We start from the raw sequence: 24,325 nt of genomic DNA, 5'->3' as shown, positions 1-24,325 counted from the left end.
GTGGTTCTATGGCAGGACAAGGGGAAATGGAGAGTAAAGCGAAGAAGGTGGTTTATAAAGCCCCTGCTGCCGTTGTGCTCTCCCCTCGCTCTGCGGCTCCAGGGTTTTAGCTGGAGCACGGCTGGGCAGAGGGAGCGGGCTGTGCTCGCTGGGGGTGCTGGCACACTCCGGCGGGGCTGCCGAGGCTCCTTCTACCTGCTCTGGGTCTGCGTTAATGCAGCACGTCGGGGCGAGGGTTCTTGTGACTTACTTCTTTTTTACAGGTTAAAATGCTATGTAGTTATAGATGGGGCATTTGAGCAAGCGGTGTTTTTCCTACTCCGTTCTTAACAAACCGGGAATGTTATTTGGAGCGGATTGGGAACGCTGGCCTTCTCTGTGGGTGTGCTGCACCCCTGCCACATTGATGGGCCATTTAGTGGGTTTGCGTTCGTTAACCTGAGAGTTCAGCGGAAGTTATCTATGCCCTTGACGTGTTACTGAAGAAAGAAAAGTCTGCTTTAAGTGTTTGAGGCAGCCCCGTGTGTCTCGTTACACTGTGTTACAGTGCAGTGTTAGAAACGAGTGCGTAACTCGGAAGCTTTACTTGTGTTAAATGATTCTGGGTAAAGCTGCTGCAACCGTTTCAGCTGTTCCATTGTCCTGTTAAACCGGGAATGATCGGTGCTTGCCTTGTCGCTGTCTGTCACCGCAGGGTAGCTGTGTTGCTCCTCAAGTCTGGCTTGTTCAGCAGTAGCTTTGGAAGCGGAAGGACAATGTCTTCATTTTCCTTTCCTGAAACAGTTCATTAAGCACCTGGTTTCAATGTTAATTCTTCTAAGTTGTAAGTTAGACACTGCGGTGATGACACCAGGATGTGATTTCATTTTGGTTTGTGCCAAAATGAAATGCCAGTTAATTTCTGGAAGTTTCATTACTCTATTGTAGCTCCTAGGTCTAGTATGTACCGGTGCAGACAGCTGTATGTAAAATAATAATAAAAATCTGTGACATTGAACTTGCTTGCTAAGTTTGAGATTTCTCTTTTGCATTAGGCTGTGGGATTTTTTTAAAAATTGTGAATAGTCTCCTCTGGTGTTTCCATCCATTTGGTCGTGTAGGTAGGTTGTAGCAGCCCTTGTCTATGATCAGTTTATTTTTGCTGGCCTTTGAGTGGAGAAGATGCAGCATGGATGGCAAATCCTAATTAGGCTTTAACAGAGTCCCTCATTAAGAAAGCTGGTTTGAACCCTTTGAAACCGGTGAATCAGTTGCCCAGACTGGTACTCCTGACATGAGTGGTAAAAATCATATACTTTATGTGTATGCTCTTAAATTAGGCTTTGATAAAAATGGTTCATCAAATGTTTTTCTCTTACAGTACTGATAGGAGAGACACAGGAGATAAACATGGAAGTCGTGGTATTAAGGGTATGCTGCTGCTTTTTTTTAAATCTGAAGGACTGATGTCTATTTCCATGTGACTTTCTGATGGTCACATTTACAAACAAGATGTTGCCTGTGTATTTCCATTCACCAACACTTCTTTGCACTTGTGCAGTCGTATTTGGGTTATCTATATTTTGTAATTTGTTTTAGTTTTTATTTTCTTAGTTTTGTTCTAAAATAGGTGAGTACCTGCGTGAATTAATGCAGGCAGGCAACCAGAACAACCACAAAGCCACAGCTGAAATACAGGGAGTAATTTTACTTAGTTGCCTGGCCAACTGGAGGATCTGGGGCACACCCAGGGAGATGTGGCAGTCTCAGCCCATCCCAGCAGGATTCATCAAGACCCATGTGAGCTCCCCTGTGCTTTTTATGATCTCTGAGCTTTGATCTTTCTCCCAGCACAGAGTTCAGCATGTCCATGAGAGTACTTCTAAGCCTCTCCAAACACCTGTGTTACCTTGACGCAGAAATTCTACTTCTCAAAACAGCGGGTCAACAGCAGTAGGCATAATAGATGGGTTTTCCCACTCTGATACTCTCCAGGCCTCAGCATTCCCAGCTACAAGGTCACTTCAGCTATTGTACCACTTCCCTCACCATTTTTACACTTGCAATCCATTTCTCCCAGCAGTAGGGATGCAGCTAAAATCTAAAATGGAGAACGTGCAACACGATGTTAAATAATGTATACTATAGTGCTAGATTATACAGAATTTCACAGGAGAGTGTGGAAAATGCAGAATACAGCCTGGACAGCTGTCTGAGGGGATATTTCCTACTATATGATGTCATGCTGAGCGATAAAACCTGCAGGTACATCTGCGGTCATCAGATTTGCCTGCCCAAGTCAGCAGCATTTTGTGTGATGAAGCTCTGTGTTCTGAAATGGCTGAGCAATTGCCAAGGGGAAGCAGTGGATACACTCCTTGTGTTGCTTTGATTGCAGGTGCAGCTCTTGCTTTGGCTGTTAGCTGTTGTAATGTTAGCCTGTGAGTTTTGGGACTTTTATCCTTCCTATTGTCTGGTCATCCTGCTGCAGGATGTGAGTGGCAGAGCAGCTGTGTGAGGTTTAGTTTCCTACTGGGATTAAGCCACAACAGCTGGGGGCCCAGGTCAGCTGGCACACTGGAATGTGACAGTTTACAAAGGCTTAGCAGAAAGCTGTCACCCTGTTCTAAAGAAGTTGGCTGTCATGCAGACACTCTCAAGCACAAAGAAAAGCCCCTTGGTGAGGTTTATTGTGTTTTTGGGGGTTTTTAATGTACTTCCTGAGGACTTCATATGGAAGTGAAAAGCTTTGTCTTTGCACTTTGCCCACTGTTTGGTTTAACCAACTTTATAGATAATGCTGCTCCCTTGTAGATCCCACATGGTGCTTGTTACAGTGCTAAAGAAACTTGGAACCTGAAAAGCCATTTCATGAACTAATGCTGTGAAGATGAAAGATGTTTCACTTGTTAACATTCTGTATCTCACTATCAGTCACTATGATGTTGAAGGTGCCCCATAAAAATCAACTTCTATTTTTAGATCTCCTGTTCAGAACTGTTAAAAGTAAGTAGTATTTGTTCTTCTTGCCCAAGGTTGAAGATCCAAGTTGCTTTTGGATCGCTGTGAAAGACGATGTGCCAGGCGTAGTCAGTGAAACTGTGTATGAAAACCTGAATGCTGAAATGAAACAGTTTTATAACAGTTACAGAGATGCAGATGCAATAAAACAAGTGGAGATAGAAAAAGGCCAGGTAAGATCATTGCTTTACCGAGAAATAATTTATTATATGGACTGCGTTAGGGAGAAGTATCAAATATATGGGGTTTTTTATTTATTTTATTTTTACACAGAAAAACAGATAATAGCATCTCTGCTATTGTGTTTGTGTTTTCTCATCTATAAGCCTTTAACTGTGTAAGCTGCGGGGCTTGCATTTTGCAAAGCACATGGAAGGCTATGTAATAAATACTGTGTCCTCGCCTTTGAAAAACCTTTGAGTGTAATTGGGGCCATTTGAAAGCACCTGCTGTCTTGTTCTTCGTCTCTTCCTCAGGTTTATGTGGTTTTCAGTGAGGAACTCAAGTGCTGGTGTAGGGCACTGGTTGAGTCAGTGTGGTGCCAGGCGGATGGTTACCAGCTCGGATGTTTCCTTGTGGATTATGCCAAGTACTGTTCCGTTGCATCAGAGAAGTATGTGTTAAGAGCTTTTGTCACTGTGATATATTTGTTAATAGGTACAGATGCTATTAATATTTATTTAGTCAATGCTTTGGTTTAATTGAAGCATAGGTTGTGTCCACAAGAAGCTGCTAAGCAGATGATACCCTTGAAAGAGCCTAAGTGCAAACCAGTTCTTGTTTTATGATGCTTTAACGATGCTTTCTATGTTAGTGTTGTTTTTTTTAAAGATTCAGAATAGAGATAATCAGTCTGTTCTGATTGAAGTGTGTGACTGCCAGTTAAAACTTATCTTTATATTCTTCTTTAATAATTTGGTATATACTAGAAGAATTAAAAGTTCTGGCCAGTGAAGTTGAGGCACAAAAAACATCTAGAAGCAGGGTTTCTCTTGCTGCAACAGCTTTTGAGGACTAAACAGAAATGTGTGTGGGTTTTCCCACTGCAGTTGATCAACTTGTTTACAAAAAGTTTATCTTGGTGCCAAAACAAGGTGAGTTTTCACAGGTTCTGAGTTTTTGAGGAAATGAGTGTAAAACTTTGAGTTTCTAAAATCTTGAAAAATACATTCTTATGTTTTGGAGCAACCTAGTCCAGCTCTTAAAAGTTTGTTTCTCTATAAAATAGGCAACTTGGATCATAAGAAACTTCACCAAATTGGTTTTGGTGGTATTCCATAAAATTAGCACTTATTTAAAGTATTTTAAAATAAATAATGTTTTTAATTTGACCATTGCTCTGTTGGAAAACAATTTGACAATGTGTTAAATACCATGAAGATACTTCGAAGATGAATAGCAAGAAGACTTGAAACTGCAGTGGAAAAGGATTATAAAGATTCCAAGTAACTAGGATGTGTATTGATAATGAATGAATAGAAAAGCAGTTCTGTTCACCAGTTGGTCCTGATGGCACCTCTTTAAGAGTAAGACAGTGGTTTCAAGGTGGGAGCCTGCAAGAGCCAAACTCCTGGTAGAGCTGTGTTATTAAGTTCAGGGTAACAGGAGGTGGTTTGTGAGACCAGTGACTTCTGGAGAAGAAATTCTGCCCTGTAAAATGAGGTAACTTCCACTTTGTTTTGCAGTGTTCGAGTTTTAGTAGAAGCACTTGCAAAGATCCCACATAGAGCAAAGAAGTGTCGGTTGCACTGCACAAAGCCACTGACACTGCATATTGACTACTGTGAAAACACTGCCAAAATAGGGTAAGAAGAGTTTAGTAAATACATTCGATTCCTGCTTTTCTAAAATGTGAGGGTTTAGTGCAGAATTTTTTAGGAAGGATTATATTTCAAGAAGAAACCTTCAGTATTCTCATAGTAAACTCAGAAGTGTACCAGCTACTAAGAGGAAAAATAACTCTCTCCTAGCTGAGAGAACAAAGCTCCCTAGGAAAGTGATGGAGTCACCATCCCTGGAGGGATTTAAAAGATGTATAGATGTGGCACTAAGGGATGTGGTTGAGTGGTGGCCTTGACAGTGCTAAATTAGTGGGGGAATTCAATGATCTTGGGTTTTTTTCCAACCTAAATTATTCTATTATTTCTTCATATTTTATATTGAGTGCAAGCCATGATACCTTGACAAAGCAGTATCTTCCTTCTAATTTTGATCAGTTCATTATATTGCTGAGCTGGAACAATATTACCAAGACTAAAATAATGTGCTAAGTAATCAGATTCTGCTGATTTGTCTACTTGTGCACTTTGTAAGAATTTGCATGAACTAGAGCTCTGTGCTTGTGTAGAATTTTTTTTTTTTTAATTACTAATTTCATGTTTGATAATATGGAAAACCTGGTTGTGTTTATTTTCCCAGACCAGCCAAAAAATGGGATACTGCTGCTATCCAGCATTTTCGAAAACTTCTTGATGGTAAATAGCACTTCAGTTATGGGAAAAAAACAGTTGTTAGAGAAATGTAGTACTTGTGTACAAGTTTATTATACTTGTGTATACTTGATTATATTTACAAATGCTGTTTGTTAAAAACAAGGAGACAGGAGCTGCCCAAATATGGATTGACTAAGGCACAAATTTGTGGAGCTGTACTGTGAGTACTCTGGGTTTCTGTGCTGCATAAATTTTGGTAGTTAAGGTAAGAGTGTGTTTAGGCTAGATTAGGCTTACTGAGGGAGCATTCATGTCTCGTTTGTTTTGAACATTGGAAGTGTTCTGTGTATTCAACACAAGACTCTGAACCAGTATCACAGCTGTCGTGCATTGGCATGTGCAGAGCTGCTTCAGGATTTGGGAACAGACTCTTATTGGCTGTGTTTGCCCAAATGAAAAGTATAACAAAGCTGGCCAGATGTGCAAATACAACTTCTTTCAAGAAGAGGAAATGTCACACTAGGAAAGCACGTGCTGGTGCCCCAGACTGTCGGAATTCAAGAGAAAACCAAGACTCCCAGTGTAGAACTAGGAGTGGTTTGTCTCAAGAGGTCGTTAATCTGTTTCAGCTCTCAATCCTAATATCTATAATCAAATACTAAGGACAAAATCCTTTTTTGGAGCTTTTTAAGTTTTTATTGTTAAATTCCTTGTTTCACTTAGGTGAAATAAAAAGTGTTACACGTTTTGAATTGTGATTTCTGCTTTTGTCTGTCTCAAAGTCTGATAAGGGTTTAATCTTGTTTCTGGTGTTTATTACTACATTTAGAGGCTACCGAGGTTAAAGCCACAATACAGGCGGTAGAAGATGAAGTGTTAGAGGTATTTCTTTTTGTGACTATAGGAGATGAAAAGGTAAGATCCTTCTGTATTTCCAACCCTATTGATGCACTTTGCTATTATTTAAGACTGGAAAGCATAACTTGCGAGTTCTGTAGTTTCAATCAAATGGAATAGAAGCTAAGTCATTAACTTATTAGAGGTTTTTATGACATTGCTGTTCTTTGTAATCCTCTGGAGAAATTCCAAGAGGCAGAACTTCTATTTTTCTCTATACGAACTTTTTTTTCCATTATTGACAAACAAGTGAAGTCCAACTGGTATTTAAGTTGATAACTATATGCATTACTTGGTGTACTTCTTGTGGTATCATATTTGAGGATGTTTCACTTAGGCAGCTGCATAATACTGTAAAAATAACTAAAAGTTCACACTCTTCTGTACAGCTGACGGAAAAAACACTAAAAAGAAAGCTGCAAAAAACACCCAGTCTAGTAACACTTGCCAAAATGTGTAATTTGTGTCAAATCTCTGCTGTAGCTGCTGCCAGATTTAAGCAGCTGTATGGTAGATACAAGTTTTAGGCCTAATACTACTTTTTTTTTTTTTCCTGACAGATTTTGATGTATGCTGAATCCAAAAAAAATAAACAGGCTTGACTGAATTCTGAATTAGAGATGTTCTTTTACATGTGTAGGGCTCATAGAAACAGTTAATTTAGTACAGAATTTTTGCCAGAAACATAAAACTTAATAATTAACACCTGTTGAAAGAATGTACAGGAAGATAAGACTTTATTTTTTAGGATAAATATTTGACAGAAAGCATTCACTGGTACTTCTTATGTCTGGGGTTTTGTGTGGTTGGATTTTGTTCAGGGTTTTTTATTGTTCATAAAAGCACTGCTTTTGTTTAAAGCTTCACCTGAACTCCAAACAAGTATGTGCTGGTGTAGCTTATTGTTTGTTGACATTGCTCAGTAATGGTCTTGTTTGGGTTTTTTATAGATATGTATTAATGATGATCTGGTTGCAAAGCACTTTGCTCATTACAAGGAAGGTGAAGGGACTGCAGAGAGTTCTACGGATGATTCTGACAATGAAGTGTCGTTAAATGCTGAGTGTGTTCCAGTGGAGTTTGTTGGTCCAACATTTCTTGCCAGGCCGAAACTGCCCTTTGGGGACACGATGTCACCACATCTTGAGCCAGGTGGGACCCACAAGTGTGGGAGAGTGTCCTACATGGAGCACTTTGTGTGTTTAGTTGGATGTGTAGAACAGGAACCTCCTGTCTTGTTTGGATCCCAGTGACTAAGAAACATGTTATGCATCTCTGGCTTTTTATGTATTCAGATAATAAGAAATGGGTATCTCTATTTTGTTTATCTTTCTAGGTCTTGCTAGTTGTAATTCTGTTCTTGAAAAGACATCCCAAAGGTCACACACGGTTCTAAATGACAATACTGTCCCTGTAAGTATGATGTTTTGTATTAAATAGTGAAATACAAACGAAAGTAAACACACATTGGCCAGATTAGGAGTGCTGTAGTCATCCATCTTGTTCTTCTTAGACAGCTTTCTCTTTGATCAAAATTGTTGCCTTAGTCAAAGAAACTTCAAATTTGTAAAGGAGTGCTGCAAAATATTTGGGGAATCCCACAGTTGAGTAAGAAAACCACTTTCAACTTTGTGTTTTAAATATTGCTTTTGAACAGTATTTTAGTATATAAAATGTGTTTTCTTTCTAGGTGGTCAGCATGGTTCCAGATGTACCTTCCAAAGAAGATAAAGCAGTTCAAACAGAGAGGTGTGGTGCAGCATGTTAAGTGTTCTGAATGAGTCTGTAATCAGACAGTTGGGTACTGCAGTATGTTTGCAATTACTGTTCTTAGGCCTCTCTAGGGCAGAGGGAAAGGGCAGGTACATACACATGCTTTTGGGGAAGGAGGGACTTTGAAGCTGCTGGTAGTTACCCAGACTAGAAAAATACCAGTTCTTTCTAAACAGTAGTTTGACAACAGGGGTGTGGTGGGGAGGTATTTTTCTGCACACTAAATGTGTTAACTTGCTTTATTTTATTCTTAGTGTGATTTATGAAGTTTTCAGAATTAATGAAATAAGACTGGGTCAATTTGTGCAATGCTTTCACTGTGCTGCAGGTCAGTTGATGCATATGTAACAAACCTCAGGAGTATTTCTTCAGTTTCTAGCTGGTGCAAAGATGAGTTGTATGTTTTGGAACGTTAAGAAACCTTTTTTTTCCTACAATCTGGTCTATTTTTCTTCTAATGTCAGGGAACTTACCAATTAACTTTGAAAGATATTCTGAAGGATTGTTTCCACTAAATTTTGCTGTCCAAAGGCTGGGTTTTGATTTCTGCTTCTGTATTGAGGGTTTTTCTCATTGGCACAGGTATGTCAGAAATACTTGGAGTGAATTACTTCATGACTCTTGGGAAATACTGGTGGTATTTGTAAATTATGTTTTTCTTTTGCATTTATGTTGCATTTAATATCTGTTTCTCAGGCTTCCACAGTTCTTAAATTCCAATTCCCTCCAGACACACACAGTTGAAGATGACCAGCAGGTATTTCAGGCATTAACTTTCATTAATTTCTCTTGTGCAGACATTTTGGTAGCATTGGGTCTTTGTGGAAGGTGGTCAGGGGCTGACTGCGCCTGCATTGGCCTCTGCAGGCTAAAGCTGAGCCAGCCAGCCAAGTTGGGGATGCCTCTGTGAATTTAAGAAAGGGCAGAAACATGGGGAAGGGAACAAAAAAAAGTGAGAAGCAGGCAATGCCAGGGTCGGAGGAGCAGAAGGAGCTCCATGCAGATGTTTCTGAAGGGGCTGCAGTCTGCAGAGGACCTGCACTGGAGCAGAGAAGAGAGGAGTGATGGAGGGAAATTGGCATCTTCGTTGTGACTGCAGTCCCTGCCTCATGCTGCTCATTGTGAGACTGAGTGCCAGCTGTACAAAGAGCATCCACTGCATCTCTTGAGGTTTAAATCAGTTGTGTTAGGAGCATCTTTGAAAGTCTTTCTTCAAGAATGTCAGTAACGAGTTTTTGTCTCACCCCTGGTATATGTAACTTGGCAGTATATATGAATCATATGTAAAGTGAACTTAGAATTTGATTCATTTATATCAAAATGCCATTTTTTTAAAATACAGTGAGTGCTTCTGAGTTTTGTGTTAGCTAAACCCCTGTCATCTATCATTGTCATCTATTTGTCTCATGGTTTCAGAGTTTTCAAAACGTTGGGAAAGAAAAAAACTTTGTGTTCTTGAGCAAGAAAATTGAGCCATCATCAGTTTTGGAAACAGCACCACTTTTTGATGGTCTGAAAAAGGTAGAGGTGATGATACTACATTGATTATCCTTTTAAGACAAGTTCCAGACCTCAAATCTACATGGTAATGTGTCAGTTTGGTTGAGGAATGTGTACAAGGTTGTTCATGTGGTTGAATAAATTAAGCTTTGAGAAATGTTGTAAGAATTGTACACTTTTTTTTTTTTCTGGTACATTAGTCACTGATACAAGTGGATTCGAATTTTAATACAGTAATTTAACAGCTCAGCCCAGAAGATGATTTTTTGTATTACCTGTTACGGACATTTATTACATGTGGGTCAAAAGCCTTTAAATCATTTTGTTGTTACACTTTGTCTTGTTTTGTTGGTGTTTAAGTACATAGATTTAATGGTTAACTCTTAATTTCTCTTTCTGTAGGAACTTGCTTCAAACAAGCTTTCAACCTGTACCTTCACTGAGTCCTACTGTTGGCCACCATTAGCTTGGGGATTTGATGTTGTTGTCATCTCCCATCAGGGACATGATCCCTTATTATATATTCCACCAGTTCTTACACTTCTGCAGTTGGAAAGTGACTACCAAGCCTTGCCAAACATGAGTGGAGTATGTATATGTTAGACCAGAGAACTTGTTACTACTCTGAATGTTTGGAATGTATATATTAATGACATCTCAGTGCATGTTCATGGTGCCTGCCAGTTTCTGTAAGGCCTCTACTTGGGGGACTTGCATGGAATATGTGAATGGGGGGAGTTCAAACTTACTTTTAAAGGAATTCCTAACAAGTGGTTAATGCCCTGGCACTTACATATACGATGGAGCTTTGTTTCTGCATGAGTAGTGTGTACTCATTACACTAAAATGGGTATTAGCTGTTTTAAATACTATAATGTATTTTCTAGCTTGTACTAGAGCACAGAAACAGAATTACTGAGGTTGTAAGGGACCTCTGAAAATGGCCCCATACAACCCAAGACAAGATTAAGGTTCTGTACTCCTGTATAATACTGTGTTGTCTATTTTTGTACCTGTGTGTGTAGCCACTAGCATTGATTTTATGTCCTGGATGGAAGAAGGCACAACTTGTTTTTGACCTGCTGAAAACATACGGGAAAGGCTGCAGATGCCTTCATCCAATGCTGATAATCCTTGGGCAGAACAAGGATGCAGCCAGACAAGTGGAAATCCGAGGCTGTAAGAGTATTTTCTGTCAGTTATGCTTGAAGTTAGGCAGTATGGGCTGCTGTCATTGCAGAAGCTTGTGGAAGAGTAATTTCACCTTCTCAAATTTTTAGTTCATAAAGTGAAGTTTGGGGTTTTGTTTTTTAAATGGTGGTTTACAACTCGCTATTGCAATAGATGTTCAGTACTTTGTGCATCTAACTCAGTACCATGCAGAGGATGCTCCACAGAGAAGCAGCATAAAAGTAATAAAAAATAAAAAAGCTGTTGGGAGACTTGCCCTCCTTAGATGTATGTACTTAAAACATAAGGTGTTTTCTGCTTTGATCCCTTTGTTAAGCTTTGGTTGATACTTGAATTTTCAAAAGTAGCTTTTGTTATGCCAAGGGACTAAGAACTATGGATAAAACGATGAAAAATTCTGTAAGACTCCATTTCAGCATCATTCATCCATCATTCAAGTTTGAGCCTGGTGGATGAATTCAGACCTTTTAGCAGCAGAGCTGTTGCTGTAACAACAGCTGTGCTGTTTGCACCAGTTCGGGAGACAATTGGAAGATTGGTGTGGTTTTATTTCTATATGTAGATAGATACATGTACACACAGGTGTATGTAAATTCCTAAGCTACAATGTGTGCTTTATTCCACTGTTGAAACAGGAATTTCTGAAATTCCTCTTGCATATATTTATAAATACTTCTCTTCTGGCTATTTGGTTCTGAAGTTCTTAACTCTGCTTCCAGTACCTTACTGGAAAATGAGATGACATTCTGCTTTGTAAATTTGTTAACCTTCAGACATTTCACTAGATTTCATAGTATCAGAGCCTCACCCACTCATGTCTTGGGAAACTTGTAGGAGTAGAAAAATACAAACTACCCAGCTTCGAGATGATGAATCTGAAATACAAATGTAACCCTTTTTAATAAAGCTACCATGCCCTTTGTTGTCATAGTAAATAGTAAAATAGTAAAACTCTTCCAAGCTGAAAATTAATGGTAAGTCTTTCCTTCCAACTTGTAGGTGAAGTAGTAGTGACTACACCGTACAACCTCCTGAGACTGCTGGAACATAACACTGGGTTATTGTGTAGGCTTTGCCATCTTGTTCTTGATGAGATTGAGGTGCTGGTCTCTGACACTACTGAACAGGTAAATGGCTTGCACAGTCACATGACAAAATGCTGTTCCAGTTGTGCATGGCCCACACTGAAGAAAAAAAACACTGGAAGTGGGTTTATGGTGAACTCCCTCTTTTTTTCTTTTTATTTTTGTATTTGCAAATTACTATGTTGGCAGGGTTGTCTTCTAGTTACCACCTAGTTTTTGCTTAATGCTTCTTCCCTCTCAGATCTGCTTTGTGTAGGCTTTTTATATTGCAGGTTTTAACAGATCCTTTCCCTGAGAGTTCCATCTTCTCTGGACAGAATCCTACATTACAGTTATGTGCACATGCATATGCTATCACTACATGTCCTGTTGTTTTCTCTTGCTTCTCTTGTCATTCAAAGAATAGGATGAAAGTGTACATACCAAGCTGTTCTTTTGAGGTGTGAAACCTGTAGTTTGCTGTGGTAGCGACTTTGTGACTGGAAAAAGAAGTGTCCTCAAGCAGTGTATTTTTCTGGGCTGTCATGTGCTTGCTGGAATATGAGAAGAGGAGAGAAAAAAACCTCTTTCCTTCCTAGGTGTTTACTATACTGGATTGTTACAAGAAAGCCACTGCTCAGGCACAAGGGAATCTACCACATCAGATCATTGCTGTGGGAACTCAGTGGAATAAGCACATCACACTCTTGATAAAGGAGTTCATGCATGATCCTCACATTGTGATAACAGTTATAGAAGAAGCTGCCATCTTTGGAAATGTGCAACAGGTAAAAATTTGGAAACCATGTCACTGCTTGGATATGTGGCTGCTGATGGTTTATTGGATGCAGGTGGTGCTGCAGTGCTGCCTGAAGTGGCTGTTAGAAATCATGTGCAAGTCAGTCACTGAACGAACTGGAGTGCTCTTACTTTCTTCTATAGGACTGAGATGAAGACAGGCCCTTGAATATTTCATGGTTAGTGCAAATGAGTCTGAATTTGATGAGATGTATTTGCAAACAGTACAGGTTTTGTCCAGGATATTACCAGAGTGGTTTGGCAGTTGTTATCTGTGACTGGCAGAGCTGTAAGGTAAGCAGTGTCGAGGGAAATCTAATAAAGCAATTGGTTCGCTCTTTTCACACAATACCAAACTTTTGGCCTCAAATTTCTAGAAGGCCTGTTACAAATTCTTAGGTATCTTTTCACTTAGTTTCCAGTCAGTGTGGTATAGCCCTTAAGAATAACACAAAATGGTTTAAGTTTGATTTGAATTCCTCTTGTGTCTCAGAGTGGAGTAGTTAGTGGATTTTAAATGGTGGGAGATCTCCAAATGTAGACACTCTGAGCATGTCAGGAAACTGAAAGCCCATGAGTTTTTGTGAGAAGCCTTAATGATTGAGCAGAACTGAAAGTGTCAATGTATGGATGGATTAGGAATTATAGTATAGTAAAATATGTGCTGGTTATATTAATTGCCAGCCCTCTGTTTTGTGTTTGCTTTTAGGTGGTGCAACCCTGCATGAACAGCAACAGAACTGCTGAGTTACTCAAAATCCTGGATTTTACCCAGAGGAATCTTCAAAAAGTGCTGGTATTCAGTGACTCAGTAGCTGAAGTAGAGATGATTCATAAGGTAAGAAAGTGCTTAAACTTGGATAGATAAGCAGGGTTTTTTTAAAATTTTAAAGTCATAACAAACTAAAATACCTTGGCTTCTGAGAATGTAGGAGCAATGTGAATTTGGAAGTCAATCATTCCTGCTAAAAATAACCCCAAAGAGTCTACCACTAAATAGCTGACAGATCATGTGATACAGGTTTCTTTTCTGACCTAAGTACTAGTGTATCTGGAATGTTTATTCTTCAATGATTGTTAATGGAAGCAAATCTGGTTCAGGATTGTGGCTTTCTAACATGTTTTCCCTTGAATATTTGAGGGTTCAAGAATATCAAAATCACTTTTAAAAGTGCTTGTTGATGTTGAAGTAGGATTGAATCTGTTCGTAGTAATTAATTGTGTACACCAACTTCAAATATTTTACCTGGCCTATGAAAATATTTCAAGAGTTCACATAATGAAGAGTGCTTGTTCTGAGAGACTGAAAGGTGAATCTGTGTGTTGTTAGATCATGGAATCAGATTAGAAATGACACATTAATGACGAAAAAAGCTTGACATTTTTGCTTTCTTAAATGTCTATCTAATGTATTAATACATGGGAGCATGAGCTTGTAGTTTTCTTTTTATACAGGAAATTAATGAACCTTGTCTCCATTAATACTTTTTTTTTCCATATAAGCAACCTAAATTTCATTAGCTTTTGTGTCTCTGCCGTAAGATGTGCTAAATCCTAGTAGGAGATGTTGCTTATTAGAGTTGATTGGAGCATTTCAGGGATGTGTAACTTTTCACTCTGCCTTGCAGGTACTGAAGAGCAACTCAGTAGTTTCCTTGAAAAAGCATAAAGACAGCAAGTGTAATGCTGCGTGTGTCTTGGAGAGGTGGAGAAAAATGCACAGTTCTGGCACTCAGGCTGTGTTAGGTGAGGATTCTGTGTCTGGTTGGGATTGTATCTTAATGCAGGGCTAAGATCTACACCAAGCACTTACACTGGGTTATCTCACTACTTCCACAGGGACAGATCCCTATGAACTCATTCTGGTTCTGTTTACTTCTTAATGCTACAGCCCTTTGGGGTTGTTACTCTTTTCTTTTCCCCTGTTACTATTTTCCCTGCTTAGTTAAAAGAGCTACCATTATTTTCAAAGATTTTCCATCATTTCACAATTGCCTCTGCTACAGAGGAGATACTAAGTCTGAAATAATTTCCAAACTTTGAAGATTTATTGTAATAAATTTTGGTAAGTTCCATTAGGTACTTTTTTCAATTTTTTTTTTTTTTTTTTCAATAACAAAGGCCTTCATCCATTTTCAAACTCAGATTGTTTTTCATGTTGTACAAAAACAAGTAGGTGGACTTCCCTTTACTTTTTAGGCTCATACAAAGCAATGAGAATTCCTGCACTATTTCAGCTGTCTCCTGTCTTACTCCTGTGAATTACTGGGCAGTGCTCAAGTCTCTGTATTCTGTGATGCTGGCAGGAAATAGAGAATTCTGTGAGATTGGCATGAAATTCTGTGTCTGCCATATGCTGATGGGATTTACTGCCTGGAGAAATAAAAAGCCTTAGAGGAATGTATTGGGGAAAAATCCATCTTCATCTTCCACTCAGTGGGTGGGGAGAAGGAAATAAACTATGGTGCATGTGATGTGATACTTCCCACGTTGGAACTGTTACAGGTAGATATCTGTGTGAAACATGTGCTTAGTTTTAACAGATGGCTGCCTGCAGTCCTTGGGAATCACAGATGCAACTTGTGTGATCCATTTCAGTTTCCCATCTCCAGGAGTTTTTGGGCAGCGCCTGCGAAGCATGAGTGACAACTTCTGCTCTGGGATAAAGGTTTGGGTGAACCTTGACTGGGTAATGCTACACTGGATTATTACTGGTGGATACAGAAATGTTTTCCAAAATACTTGTTATTACTTCTAGGATTCTGCTGTAGATCAGGAACATATGAAAGCCAAGTCAGTCATTCTGCTGACAGAGAATAGTTCCTGTCATGCACCTGGGATTCTCCGCTATTTAAAGCATGCAGAAGCTGAAATTCCAGAAGAACTCTATGACTTGACTGCCAGGGTGCTGGAATCTGAGGAAAATGAGAAATTTTCAAGGCCCCTGTGTGCCTCTCTTAAAACATTTGGGATCTGCAGGTAAGGAAATGTCAGGTTTTTGTGCCCTGAATGATGATTGCTGCTGATTCCTTGATGAACTTTCCTGTTGGATGCTTTTATCTAAAACAGGTTTTGCTAATGACTTTTTTTTTCTGTTGCCTGTTGCAAGTCACTTAACAGTAGTTTACAATTGAAAGCAAAAGAGCTTTTTTCTAAACCTGTTGTGTCATTTTTTAATGTAGGAACAGAACAGAGTGTCCAGATCGTCATCAAATTAATTTATCAATAGACATGGCCCAAAATATTGCAGATGAAATGATAGAAACACCTGAACGTGTGACAGTAAGTTACAGTTTTCCTTGGGCTTGGGTGCCAAGAGGACAGGTATTAAACAGTTACTCAGCATGTTACTTCATTTTTTTTGTATTTCATTAATCCTACTTGCGATACAGATATCATTTGACATGGCTATTCCTTATTCTTTTTGCCCCTCTCCCTTGCATAAATCAGTGTGCAAGATGTTCTTGTGTCTTTAGCTTGAACTGGAACTCCTTTGCAGGTAATTCTGAGTTTACCTCAGTTCTTTTTTCTGCTTTGAAGATCCACATTTTATGGGAAGAGGACTTGTGTTCTGTATATTCATTCCCTTTATAATTTGAGACCATATATCAAAATCAACAAAGATGGAGGTTTATAGAAACTTGTAGACAAAACACAAAGTAATCTGTGGGAGTGAGGACAAGTTGAAGGAATTTTTTCTTAGCTGACATGTTCATGCAAACTTGCTGAAAACTTAGCATTTTCTGGCCTTGATTTTGTTTTCATTCATAATATGCCCAAGAAATTGGGAGCTCCTTGTAAGCAGAAGATTTATTTCCTTCAGAAATACCAGTGCTTTGGAAGACTCTTTTGCTACAGAGTGCTGTTTTAGTTAGACTTCTTTTTTAGTAGTTCTATCCATGAAACCTTCATGGCTGTAATGCTGACTTTACTGTGGTGCTTCTTCACATCCCAGTGTGTTTGTGTCTCCAGCTCCCTTTGAGACTTGGATTTTATCTGAGGTGCACTCACAGCAGCATTTTATGCATCATTGTGCACAGCTGTGTGTTTCTAGTCTTCTATTTGAGTCATTTTGGTGCAAGAAAAGCACCAAAAAAGTCAGTTCCTGTGAAACTCCCTGTAGGGCTGGAGAGTGTTCAGAGTAGAGCTGGAGTGGTGCAGAATGTGTGAGTGGTGAGTAGCCTGGCAGATAACTGGCAGAACTCACTGATGTTCGCTGGGGTGGAATACCATCACCTGACACCCAACAGTTCTTGCTCCATACATTCACTGAACTATGAGCAGGTAGGATTGAGGATAACAACAACTCAGTTTTCTGAAATATGTGTGTACAGCAACATCTATCACCTTTTGGGGCTGGGAAGAGGTATGTGATCTATATATAAAGACTTGTTTCATTGGTTTGAGAAATCATTCACTTCTCCTTTGGAATCACATAAAAAAATGTATTTGATTCTTTAAGATCCTGCCTCTCTTCATTGTACATGCTACAAACTACTTTGGTCGAATAGTCAAGAAACAAAAGGACCAATATACAGTTCTTGCTAAAGAAATAAATGATTACTTCAAGCTACCACGACATAGGATTTCTGCTAGCTCTGTGGAGAAGTCAGTGTTTTATGGGTTATGTGAGGGAGCCATTTGCCACAGGTAAAATTTTGTTGGCTTTTTACTTTATTTATGTGCATGTATTTATACAAAGCTTTTTTAAAAAAACTTGACTGTTGCATAAAGAAAAAACCCATCCTCAAAAGCAGCAAGAAATCACTGCTATGCCAATAATGCTTTTAAAAGCTTTTGCCTACTGAGTTCATGAATGGCAAACAAGGCAATTCCCCCCCACACATGCATTTGGTTACAGAGTGGGCTGTGAAAATACCTGTTTTAAAATGAGAGCAGGTTTAAAAAAATACTCTGCACAACTGGTTACATGAATAATAATTCTATGTTTCTTTTCCTACTATATATGAAGGGTTCAGGTGGTAGAGATTCCAGCAAAAGATGAAGAAAATGTCTGTAAGGTCACAATTAAATATATAGATGAAGGCAGGACAAGTCAAGTGAATAGTGATCAGCTGCTTCACTTACCTGCAAAGTTTCAGAATCTGCCACCTCAGGCTGTGGAAATTGTAGTTTGTAGAGTAAAACCCATAGATAATGAAGTTGAATGGAATCCAAAGGTAATAAGCAGGTTTTGCATGGTATTTCCTTTACACTCTTTACCTTCTATCTCTGTTTTCTGCAAGAGAACGGTTACAAACTGTTGACTTGGGTACCAAACTGCATTGCTTGCTAGTATTGGGGCAGATTCTAAGAATGTCAGTTTTCTTTCTTGGTTTTTCTATTAAATAATCCAGTGAAGTTCATGGGATTTTTTTTTTCTTAATCTGATTTCAGTGTCTTTCTTTAAGAATATGTTCTTATGCTTTGGATTCTGGGGGAGAAACGGGGAAAGTGTAACCTCTCTAAATTGATCTGTGTTTGAGTGATCTTTCATTAAGGAAGCTTCTTCCTTGAAGGCTAATACTGTTTAAAGTTAGTGTTCCACTGGTTTACTCAAAACTGTATTTATTTGTTGAATACCCTTTTCACTGTTAAGCTCTGAACTTGTTGTTTCATTGTAGTTAAAGTGACTGTAAAGCTGTGTTGGTACCCATACATCTCAAGTGCAGTGACAATTTGTTTTTCCTAGGTGACTGATCACATTAATCACAAAATAAAAGGAAAACTTCATCATGCGAAAGTGATGCATACCTTGGGAAAGACAGTTTGGGTTGACCCAATGGTAGGTATAGAATGGCAGCACCAGGAAATCAGTATATCTGCACATGGTCCAAGACTATTTGACAAAGTTAGTAGTAAAAGTGTATTTGGGAGGTACCAGTGTTCAGTAATTTGTCTTGTGAAGTTGGTTCTACAGTTGGTCACATTCCTCTGGAAGAATGAAACTTGGATCCTCCAAGATGGTTTGGTGATGTCCAACAGCTCTTGAAGTAGACTTAATTTATTCTGTTCATAATTCTAAGTCTGCTCTTACACTAATTTGCAGTCAGTTTTAGTCTGATTTTTTCTGGAAATTAAAAAACATTGAAGCTTTTCTCCTTCATTCACTTGATCAAGAACAGGAAAAAATGGGTGCCCTTGTTCTTGGGTTTTTCTTGTTCTACTGTTTAACATCCATTAGCATCCAGCAGACTTCTTGATTTTGTGGAGTGAGTCAAGTGAAAAATGTATTGGCAAGAGAAAATGATCTAGAAGTCATTCTTTTCAGTAACTTCTGTTCCCATATGGTGTAGCTCAACCTTTAACCATTTTCTAGACCTTGGGGTTTTTTATTGTGCCCCCCACCCACTCAGCTCTTGTCAGGTTGTTGGGGACTCACAGTTCTTTATTGCATGAGGTATATTATTGTTGTCACTTACATCATCAGGGCTGGAACTGTTCACTTAGTTGCCATCCTTGTTCTCTTAGGGCAAACAGTACTTGAGCCATTATCACAATACAAATGGTGGTAATACTTGGAAAGTAATTAAACACAGGGGAGGTTCCAGTCTGAAAATCAGGAAAACCAAATTGCCTGTGGGCATAGGTCAGTAGGGCTATGTTTGAAGTTTGACTAAAAAAGCAGCTTTAAGTTGGAGAGGGATCATTGAAGAGCTGTATTTTCCCTTTGTTATGTTGTGTAATTCAAGGTTGGGGTTACCAATCTTCCTACAATGAAGATGTGGATAAATGAGTACAACATTCGATCTGAGATTTTGTCGACGGGTTTGGGAACCGACAATCCTGAACATATAGAAGAAATTCAGAAATTGTGCAGACAGATACCAGTTTTGGATCATGCAGAGAGCTTGGAATATTTGTAAGTGTTCACAGGTTTTTTTTTCATCATGTACTTTATTAAGAGAAAAATCCTATTTAGCAGACTGTGATAAATACTACTGACAGTGATTTTAATTTAAATGCAGAAACAGTTGTCTGTAATGTGTCTACTTCCCATTAACTATTATTTAGCCCTGTAACCACAAGGAGAAGCAAATTGTAAGTCTAGAAAATGTTAACCTAGAATTTGATGTAGACAGGCAAGTTAGTAATAAAAGTACAGAGTCTGAGTTCAGATTCTGTAACCATTTATGCTTCTCAGTAGCTGGTTTGGATGCTTACTAGTCATTAAGCATCTGGTATCTCAGGCAAAACCTGTTTGCATTTATTCCTTTGTCCTGGGAAAGGAGGGTTGGGAACCTCTGTGTCATTGCCAAAGCATGTAATGCTGGGGACCGGACAACTTCATTGTGATGCTGTGTTCAGCTACCTGGATCTTTTTGTTTCACAGACGCACCAAGCCTGAGACTGCTGTTGAAAAATTTGGAACTTCAGTACAGGCTTTGTTAGTAAGGTACAGGTTAAAGTAAGGGGAGGCAAAGGGGAAGCTGACTGTTAATTGTGGGTTTTCTTTTAAAACTGCTTTGTCCTGTGTTCAGAAGCACAAAAGAGGACACAGCTGGTCTAGAGGAGGCATCTAGTCCACAGGAGACATCGATACAGGAAAATCCTGCTGAAAGCACTAACAGTTCTGTGACTCCTCCAAGCAGTAAGCTTTCCATCATTTCCAGAAGTTTTCAGACTTGAAGTCAAGTTAGGTGTTTAATAGCAACCTAACAGTCATCCTGGCAGCTGCAGACTGCGCTGGGTGTACAGAGCAGCACCATGTGGATGTTGGCAGTCAGCCAGAGCTGCCTTGCAGTGAGCAGTCAGGAGATGCTGTGAGAGTGACTCTTGCTACTATAACTGTGTGGCTGTTAGGGTAATGATCTGTCCTACAGACACTTGGAACTCTTTGGCTCTGAGTGGAACATGTAGGCAAGAAGTCTGTGCTGTAGAGAGGACAAGAGCTCTGCTGTCCTAGGCCACAGCATTTAAGGGAGTTGAAATCTCTTGAGATAATGTTGTTCTCAGACAGGGTATTTTTTTCCCCAAGATTGAGGGTGGCAGAAAATCGTGTTTCCCCCTCCATTTCTTTTTAATCTAACCTCAAGGAAACACTTAATATTTTCTCAGTAGAGGCTTAGAAATGCTTAGGCATAGCAGGGGGACAGGATTACCTGCTAGCAGCTGACACATGAGTTTGGAGCAGTGGAAGGTGAAGAAATTGTAGCAGATAAAAAGGCTAGAGTGCTTATTGTAGAAGGCTGTTTTTCCCTGGTAATAGTCACACTAATGCCATGTTTCAAGCTGTGGTGTTGACACCAGTATTAGTCATTTCATCCCTGGAACTCCCCACTAATTCCCAAAATTACATGTTTCAGGTGTCAGATAAATAATGTTTTGAAACTGGATAAAACTTTCACCTGGCCTGGAAAACAGCATGTTTGGTTAGGTTTTTTTAAATCTTCTAACATCAAATAACTGTAGTATTCTTGATAATTAAAAATTTTAGTTGAATTATGAACTCTATGAAAATCATCCAGGATAGGGAGTACACAGTATAAAGGACAAAGACTGTAATTTGATTGCTAGCAAGTTATTTTATGATGGTATAGGGGAATTCTGGAAATACCTGGTTTCTGTAGTATAGCAAAGTATAAAAGATATTTCTGGATGTCTTCCTTTTAGATAATGTTGTTCAAACAAAAGAAGCAGAAGACTCTACTGTGCATCAGCAGAAAGGGTAAGAAAATAGTGATCTGTTCCCATCTTGCTTTTATGTGAGCTGCCAAAGAGGATTGTTCTTTCTCTGTGGTCAGCTGAAAAGTTCCCTTTGTCTGTCAGAGGTTTTTGCTGTTATATTTTCCTTTGGCACTTCAAGGGCAGAGTATGGTGGCATCTTGAAGTGAGGCAGTAGGTGTGATTCCTGTGGATATCAAAGTCAGTGGAGCATGTCTCCCCATGGAACTTGTAGATCTGCTCCTCCAAGGACTTGGAATGTGGTGCTTTTGTAGGAAGCTTGACTGGTATGCCATCACGTGCTTCTTTGGCACTGCTGCTGGTGTCAGGTCTGCATGGCCCTTGGCTGAGTTGTGACTTCATGGGCAAATTCTGGCTCTGTGTGAGACAGCTTGGATAAACCAGTGGTTTTCTGCTTTGGAAAATACCTGTTAAATCAACTTTCTTTCAGCTATCATCCACAAATCAAGTGGTTTCAAGATAATGTGACTGTGACACTGAAGGTACAAATACTGAGGGCAGCTGACAGTAAATGTGAGTTCTCTAGAGAGAAGGTGGCTTTCAGGTAGGTTTAAGAAACTTAAGTATAATCAGCAAAGTGTCTTTGTTTGAATTTAGTTTTTTTTAAACTTACCGTATATTGCAGTGCTTATTCAGAAGGCAAACTTTATGTGGCTGACCTGGAGCTGTATGAGTCAGTAATTGCAGAGAAGTCCACATGTGTGATTAAGGATACAGAGGCTGTGATTTTACTGGTAAAAGAGAAAAAAGGAATGTGGTGCAAATTACTGAAGAACAAGGTAAAGTGAAAATTAATTTGAGAGTTTCTGAATGTTCTGAACATGTTTGATGTCCATCGGAGTAATATTTCAAACAATGTTTTTGTCAACAGAATGTTCACGTGTCCTTAGATTTTGAACATTGGGAAGAGTCTGAAGATGGAAGGCCTTTTACAGTTGGTAAGGATTGAATGAGTTTGTATTTATAATACATAAAATGATTAGCATTCCTCTTTTTGCATTGGCTTTGTCTGAAATACTCATTTATTTCAGTAGGTTGCTCACATTCTCACATTGAAAAGAGCTGAGAGGACCTCTGAAGCAAACTAGAGACTAGACTTTTCTATCAGCTTAGCACAGACTAAGGGCACATACAGGTGGTTCTGAGTATTTTGGTCTAGTTTGTAGTCAAAAGCATTGGGGTTTGCTGGGTTGGGTCTATTTAATAGGGCCATGTATTTGTTCTGGAGATCATTTTTTCCTGGTTTATAAACGTTACACTTTATTAATCACTTCCAGGTTCTGCACAACCTGGAAGCTACCCTCCTGCAGGATCTGAGGACTGGTTTGAGTCCTCAGAAGACAGCGATACAGAAAGTGATGAATAATTGGGAAGTGAAATTCCTTTCCCCTCTGATAAGACTTGTATTGTTGCTTATTGTTAATTAAACAGTTAGTAGTTGTTGATTGTTGAGTTGATAGTTGATGTAATTGTGGCTTGTTCATGTAATTGTTATTTAAAAATGTTAGTGCCCTTAGAACCTGACTGCAACTGTCCTTAATTATAACCTTCACCTGAGAACAGGTGCTGGCAAAGCTGTACCTGGTGTAAGGACACTTAAGAGCTGATATAATCTGTATTTTGGTCTTGCTCTGCATCCTGATGACAACAGAAATCACCTACTTGAAGAAATCAGCTGCAGACCAGATGTTTTCCTTTGCTTATTTTGTTCTTCTTTGATGTGTTTAATACCTAAATACAGTGTTTGGGGTTTTGGTTTTTTGTTTTGCTGGTAGATTAGTCTCTGATGGGTTATTTAAGAGTTGTAAGTTACTTCTAGTTTCTGTTTAGAAAACAAGGCCTCTTCTGTGAAGTAGAAGGAAAAAGTGGGTTTAGCCATACATACTTGGCAGCTGAAAGCACCAGTGTAAAGAACAGTGTAAAAATACCAGCAGTACGTCCAAGAATATTCTTCTGCCCTCAAGCAGTTTTTGATCAGGGTTTTCATGAGGAAGAGATTTCCTGTGGACTTGCTTAAGTGTAGTTGCATTTTGAAACGTGTTCTGTGAGCTTTTTGATTATCCTGCACTAAGGAATTAATTTTTCTGTGTTTTGAAGCTTTCCCAGTGGGTCCCTCAAGGAGTGGGTGGAGGAGCAGGTGAAAGAAAAAAGGAGATTGCAGCCCCAAACTGCCTGACAGCTCATAGGAGGGCATAGGAGGTGTAAAAAAAACCTACTAAAGTTTCTCAATTTATATAAAAATTTATTTCAAAATAGCGCCTCATCCATTATTATGTATGTGGGTTTAGAATAGTCAACGCTTCTTACACCCATTGGGTTTGAAAATACAAATACACCTTTAGTACATACACATTTACCAATACAGTGCTTGACACTGCAAGAAGAAAAGATCGCTCTGTGTGCACTGAAAGCACTTTCGGTGCTCTGGGTGTTCTGAGGCTCCTGCGGCCTGTGTCAGAGCTAGCAAAGCTGGGGCTGCCGCCTGCTGGTGCTGCCCGCTTCTGCCGTGCTGCGCAGTACCGCTTCGGGGCCGCGGGCTCGGGGCTGTACGGGCCGGCCCGGCTCGGGGCTGTACGGGCCGGCCCGGCTCGGGGCTGTACGGCCCGGTTCGGGGCTCCAGGCTCCCCATGCGGCTCTGGGACCTGCGCAGGCCGCGGGCGGAGCGGGGTCCTCAGTCACTCGCCGGGACTGGTGCTGGCTGTGTCCGCATGTCGCCGGCGCTCCCTGAGCCTCCCCTGCTCCAGCCCCGTGTCCTCAGCCACCCCAGCCCTGTGGCGACAGCGGCATGTCGCCCGGTCCCGCGTGTCCGGCAGCTCCTGGCCCGGCAGAAGCTTTTGGACGTAAATCTCTGGGGTTTGTGGATTTTCCTGACATCAGCAAGCCCCAGCCTTTTCAAGGTCCCCAGTTCCGTGCTTGGTACATCCCGGTCCCCCCTCAAAGTGCTCTCCACATCTCCCACAGCTGTCTCTGGCCCTTCGCTCCCCG

General features: G+C 39.8%; 1 protein-coding gene across 1 annotated transcript; it reads left to right on the top strand.

Annotated features, from left to right (window-relative positions):
- The first annotated feature begins 1,389 nt into the window (after window positions 1–1,389).
- TDRD12 (tudor domain containing 12) lies at window positions 1,390–22,715 on the top strand. Its single transcript, XM_058846230.1, has 31 exons — window positions 1,390–1,410; window positions 3,015–3,173; window positions 3,477–3,613; window positions 4,686–4,805; window positions 5,419–5,474; window positions 6,262–6,347; window positions 7,280–7,481; window positions 7,666–7,742; window positions 8,020–8,078; window positions 8,799–8,859; window positions 9,519–9,623; window positions 10,005–10,190; window positions 10,628–10,781; window positions 11,793–11,920; window positions 12,457–12,645; window positions 13,365–13,493; window positions 14,284–14,401; window positions 15,190–15,323; window positions 15,414–15,634; window positions 15,838–15,937; window positions 17,118–17,305; window positions 17,628–17,835; window positions 18,348–18,440; window positions 19,348–19,517; window positions 19,989–20,051; window positions 20,137–20,246; window positions 21,269–21,323; window positions 21,771–21,884; window positions 21,966–22,119; window positions 22,212–22,278; window positions 22,618–22,715. Exons 1-31 carry the CDS (start codon window positions 1,390–1,392, stop codon window positions 22,704–22,706), a joined length of 3,753 nt encoding a protein of 1,250 aa, XP_058702213.1. The 3' UTR covers window positions 22,707–22,715.
- Window positions 22,716–24,325: the final 1,610 nt, after the last annotated feature.

The sequence above is a fragment of the Poecile atricapillus genome, chromosome 10 (genome assembly GCF_030490865.1).
Source record: "Poecile atricapillus isolate bPoeAtr1 chromosome 10, bPoeAtr1.hap1, whole genome shotgun sequence".
Taxonomy (NCBI): Eukaryota; Metazoa; Chordata; class Aves; order Passeriformes; family Paridae; genus Poecile; species Poecile atricapillus.
The sequence above is the reverse complement of the archived record's forward strand: the minus strand, read 5'-3'. Positions and strand labels throughout refer to the sequence as shown.

Excerpts from the sequence above, each read along its gene's own strand:
- TDRD12 (XM_058846230.1), top strand. The coding sequence starts at position 1,390 with ATGGAAGTCGTGGTATTAAGG. Across the intron at positions 17,836-18,347 it reads AAGTTGAATGGAATCCAAAG|GTGACTGATCACATTAATCA; the intron begins GTAATAAGCAGG and ends TGTTTTTCCTAG. Across the intron at positions 20,247-21,268 it reads TTCTGTGACTCCTCCAAGCA|ATAATGTTGTTCAAACAAAA; the intron begins GTAAGCTTTCCA and ends TCTTCCTTTTAG.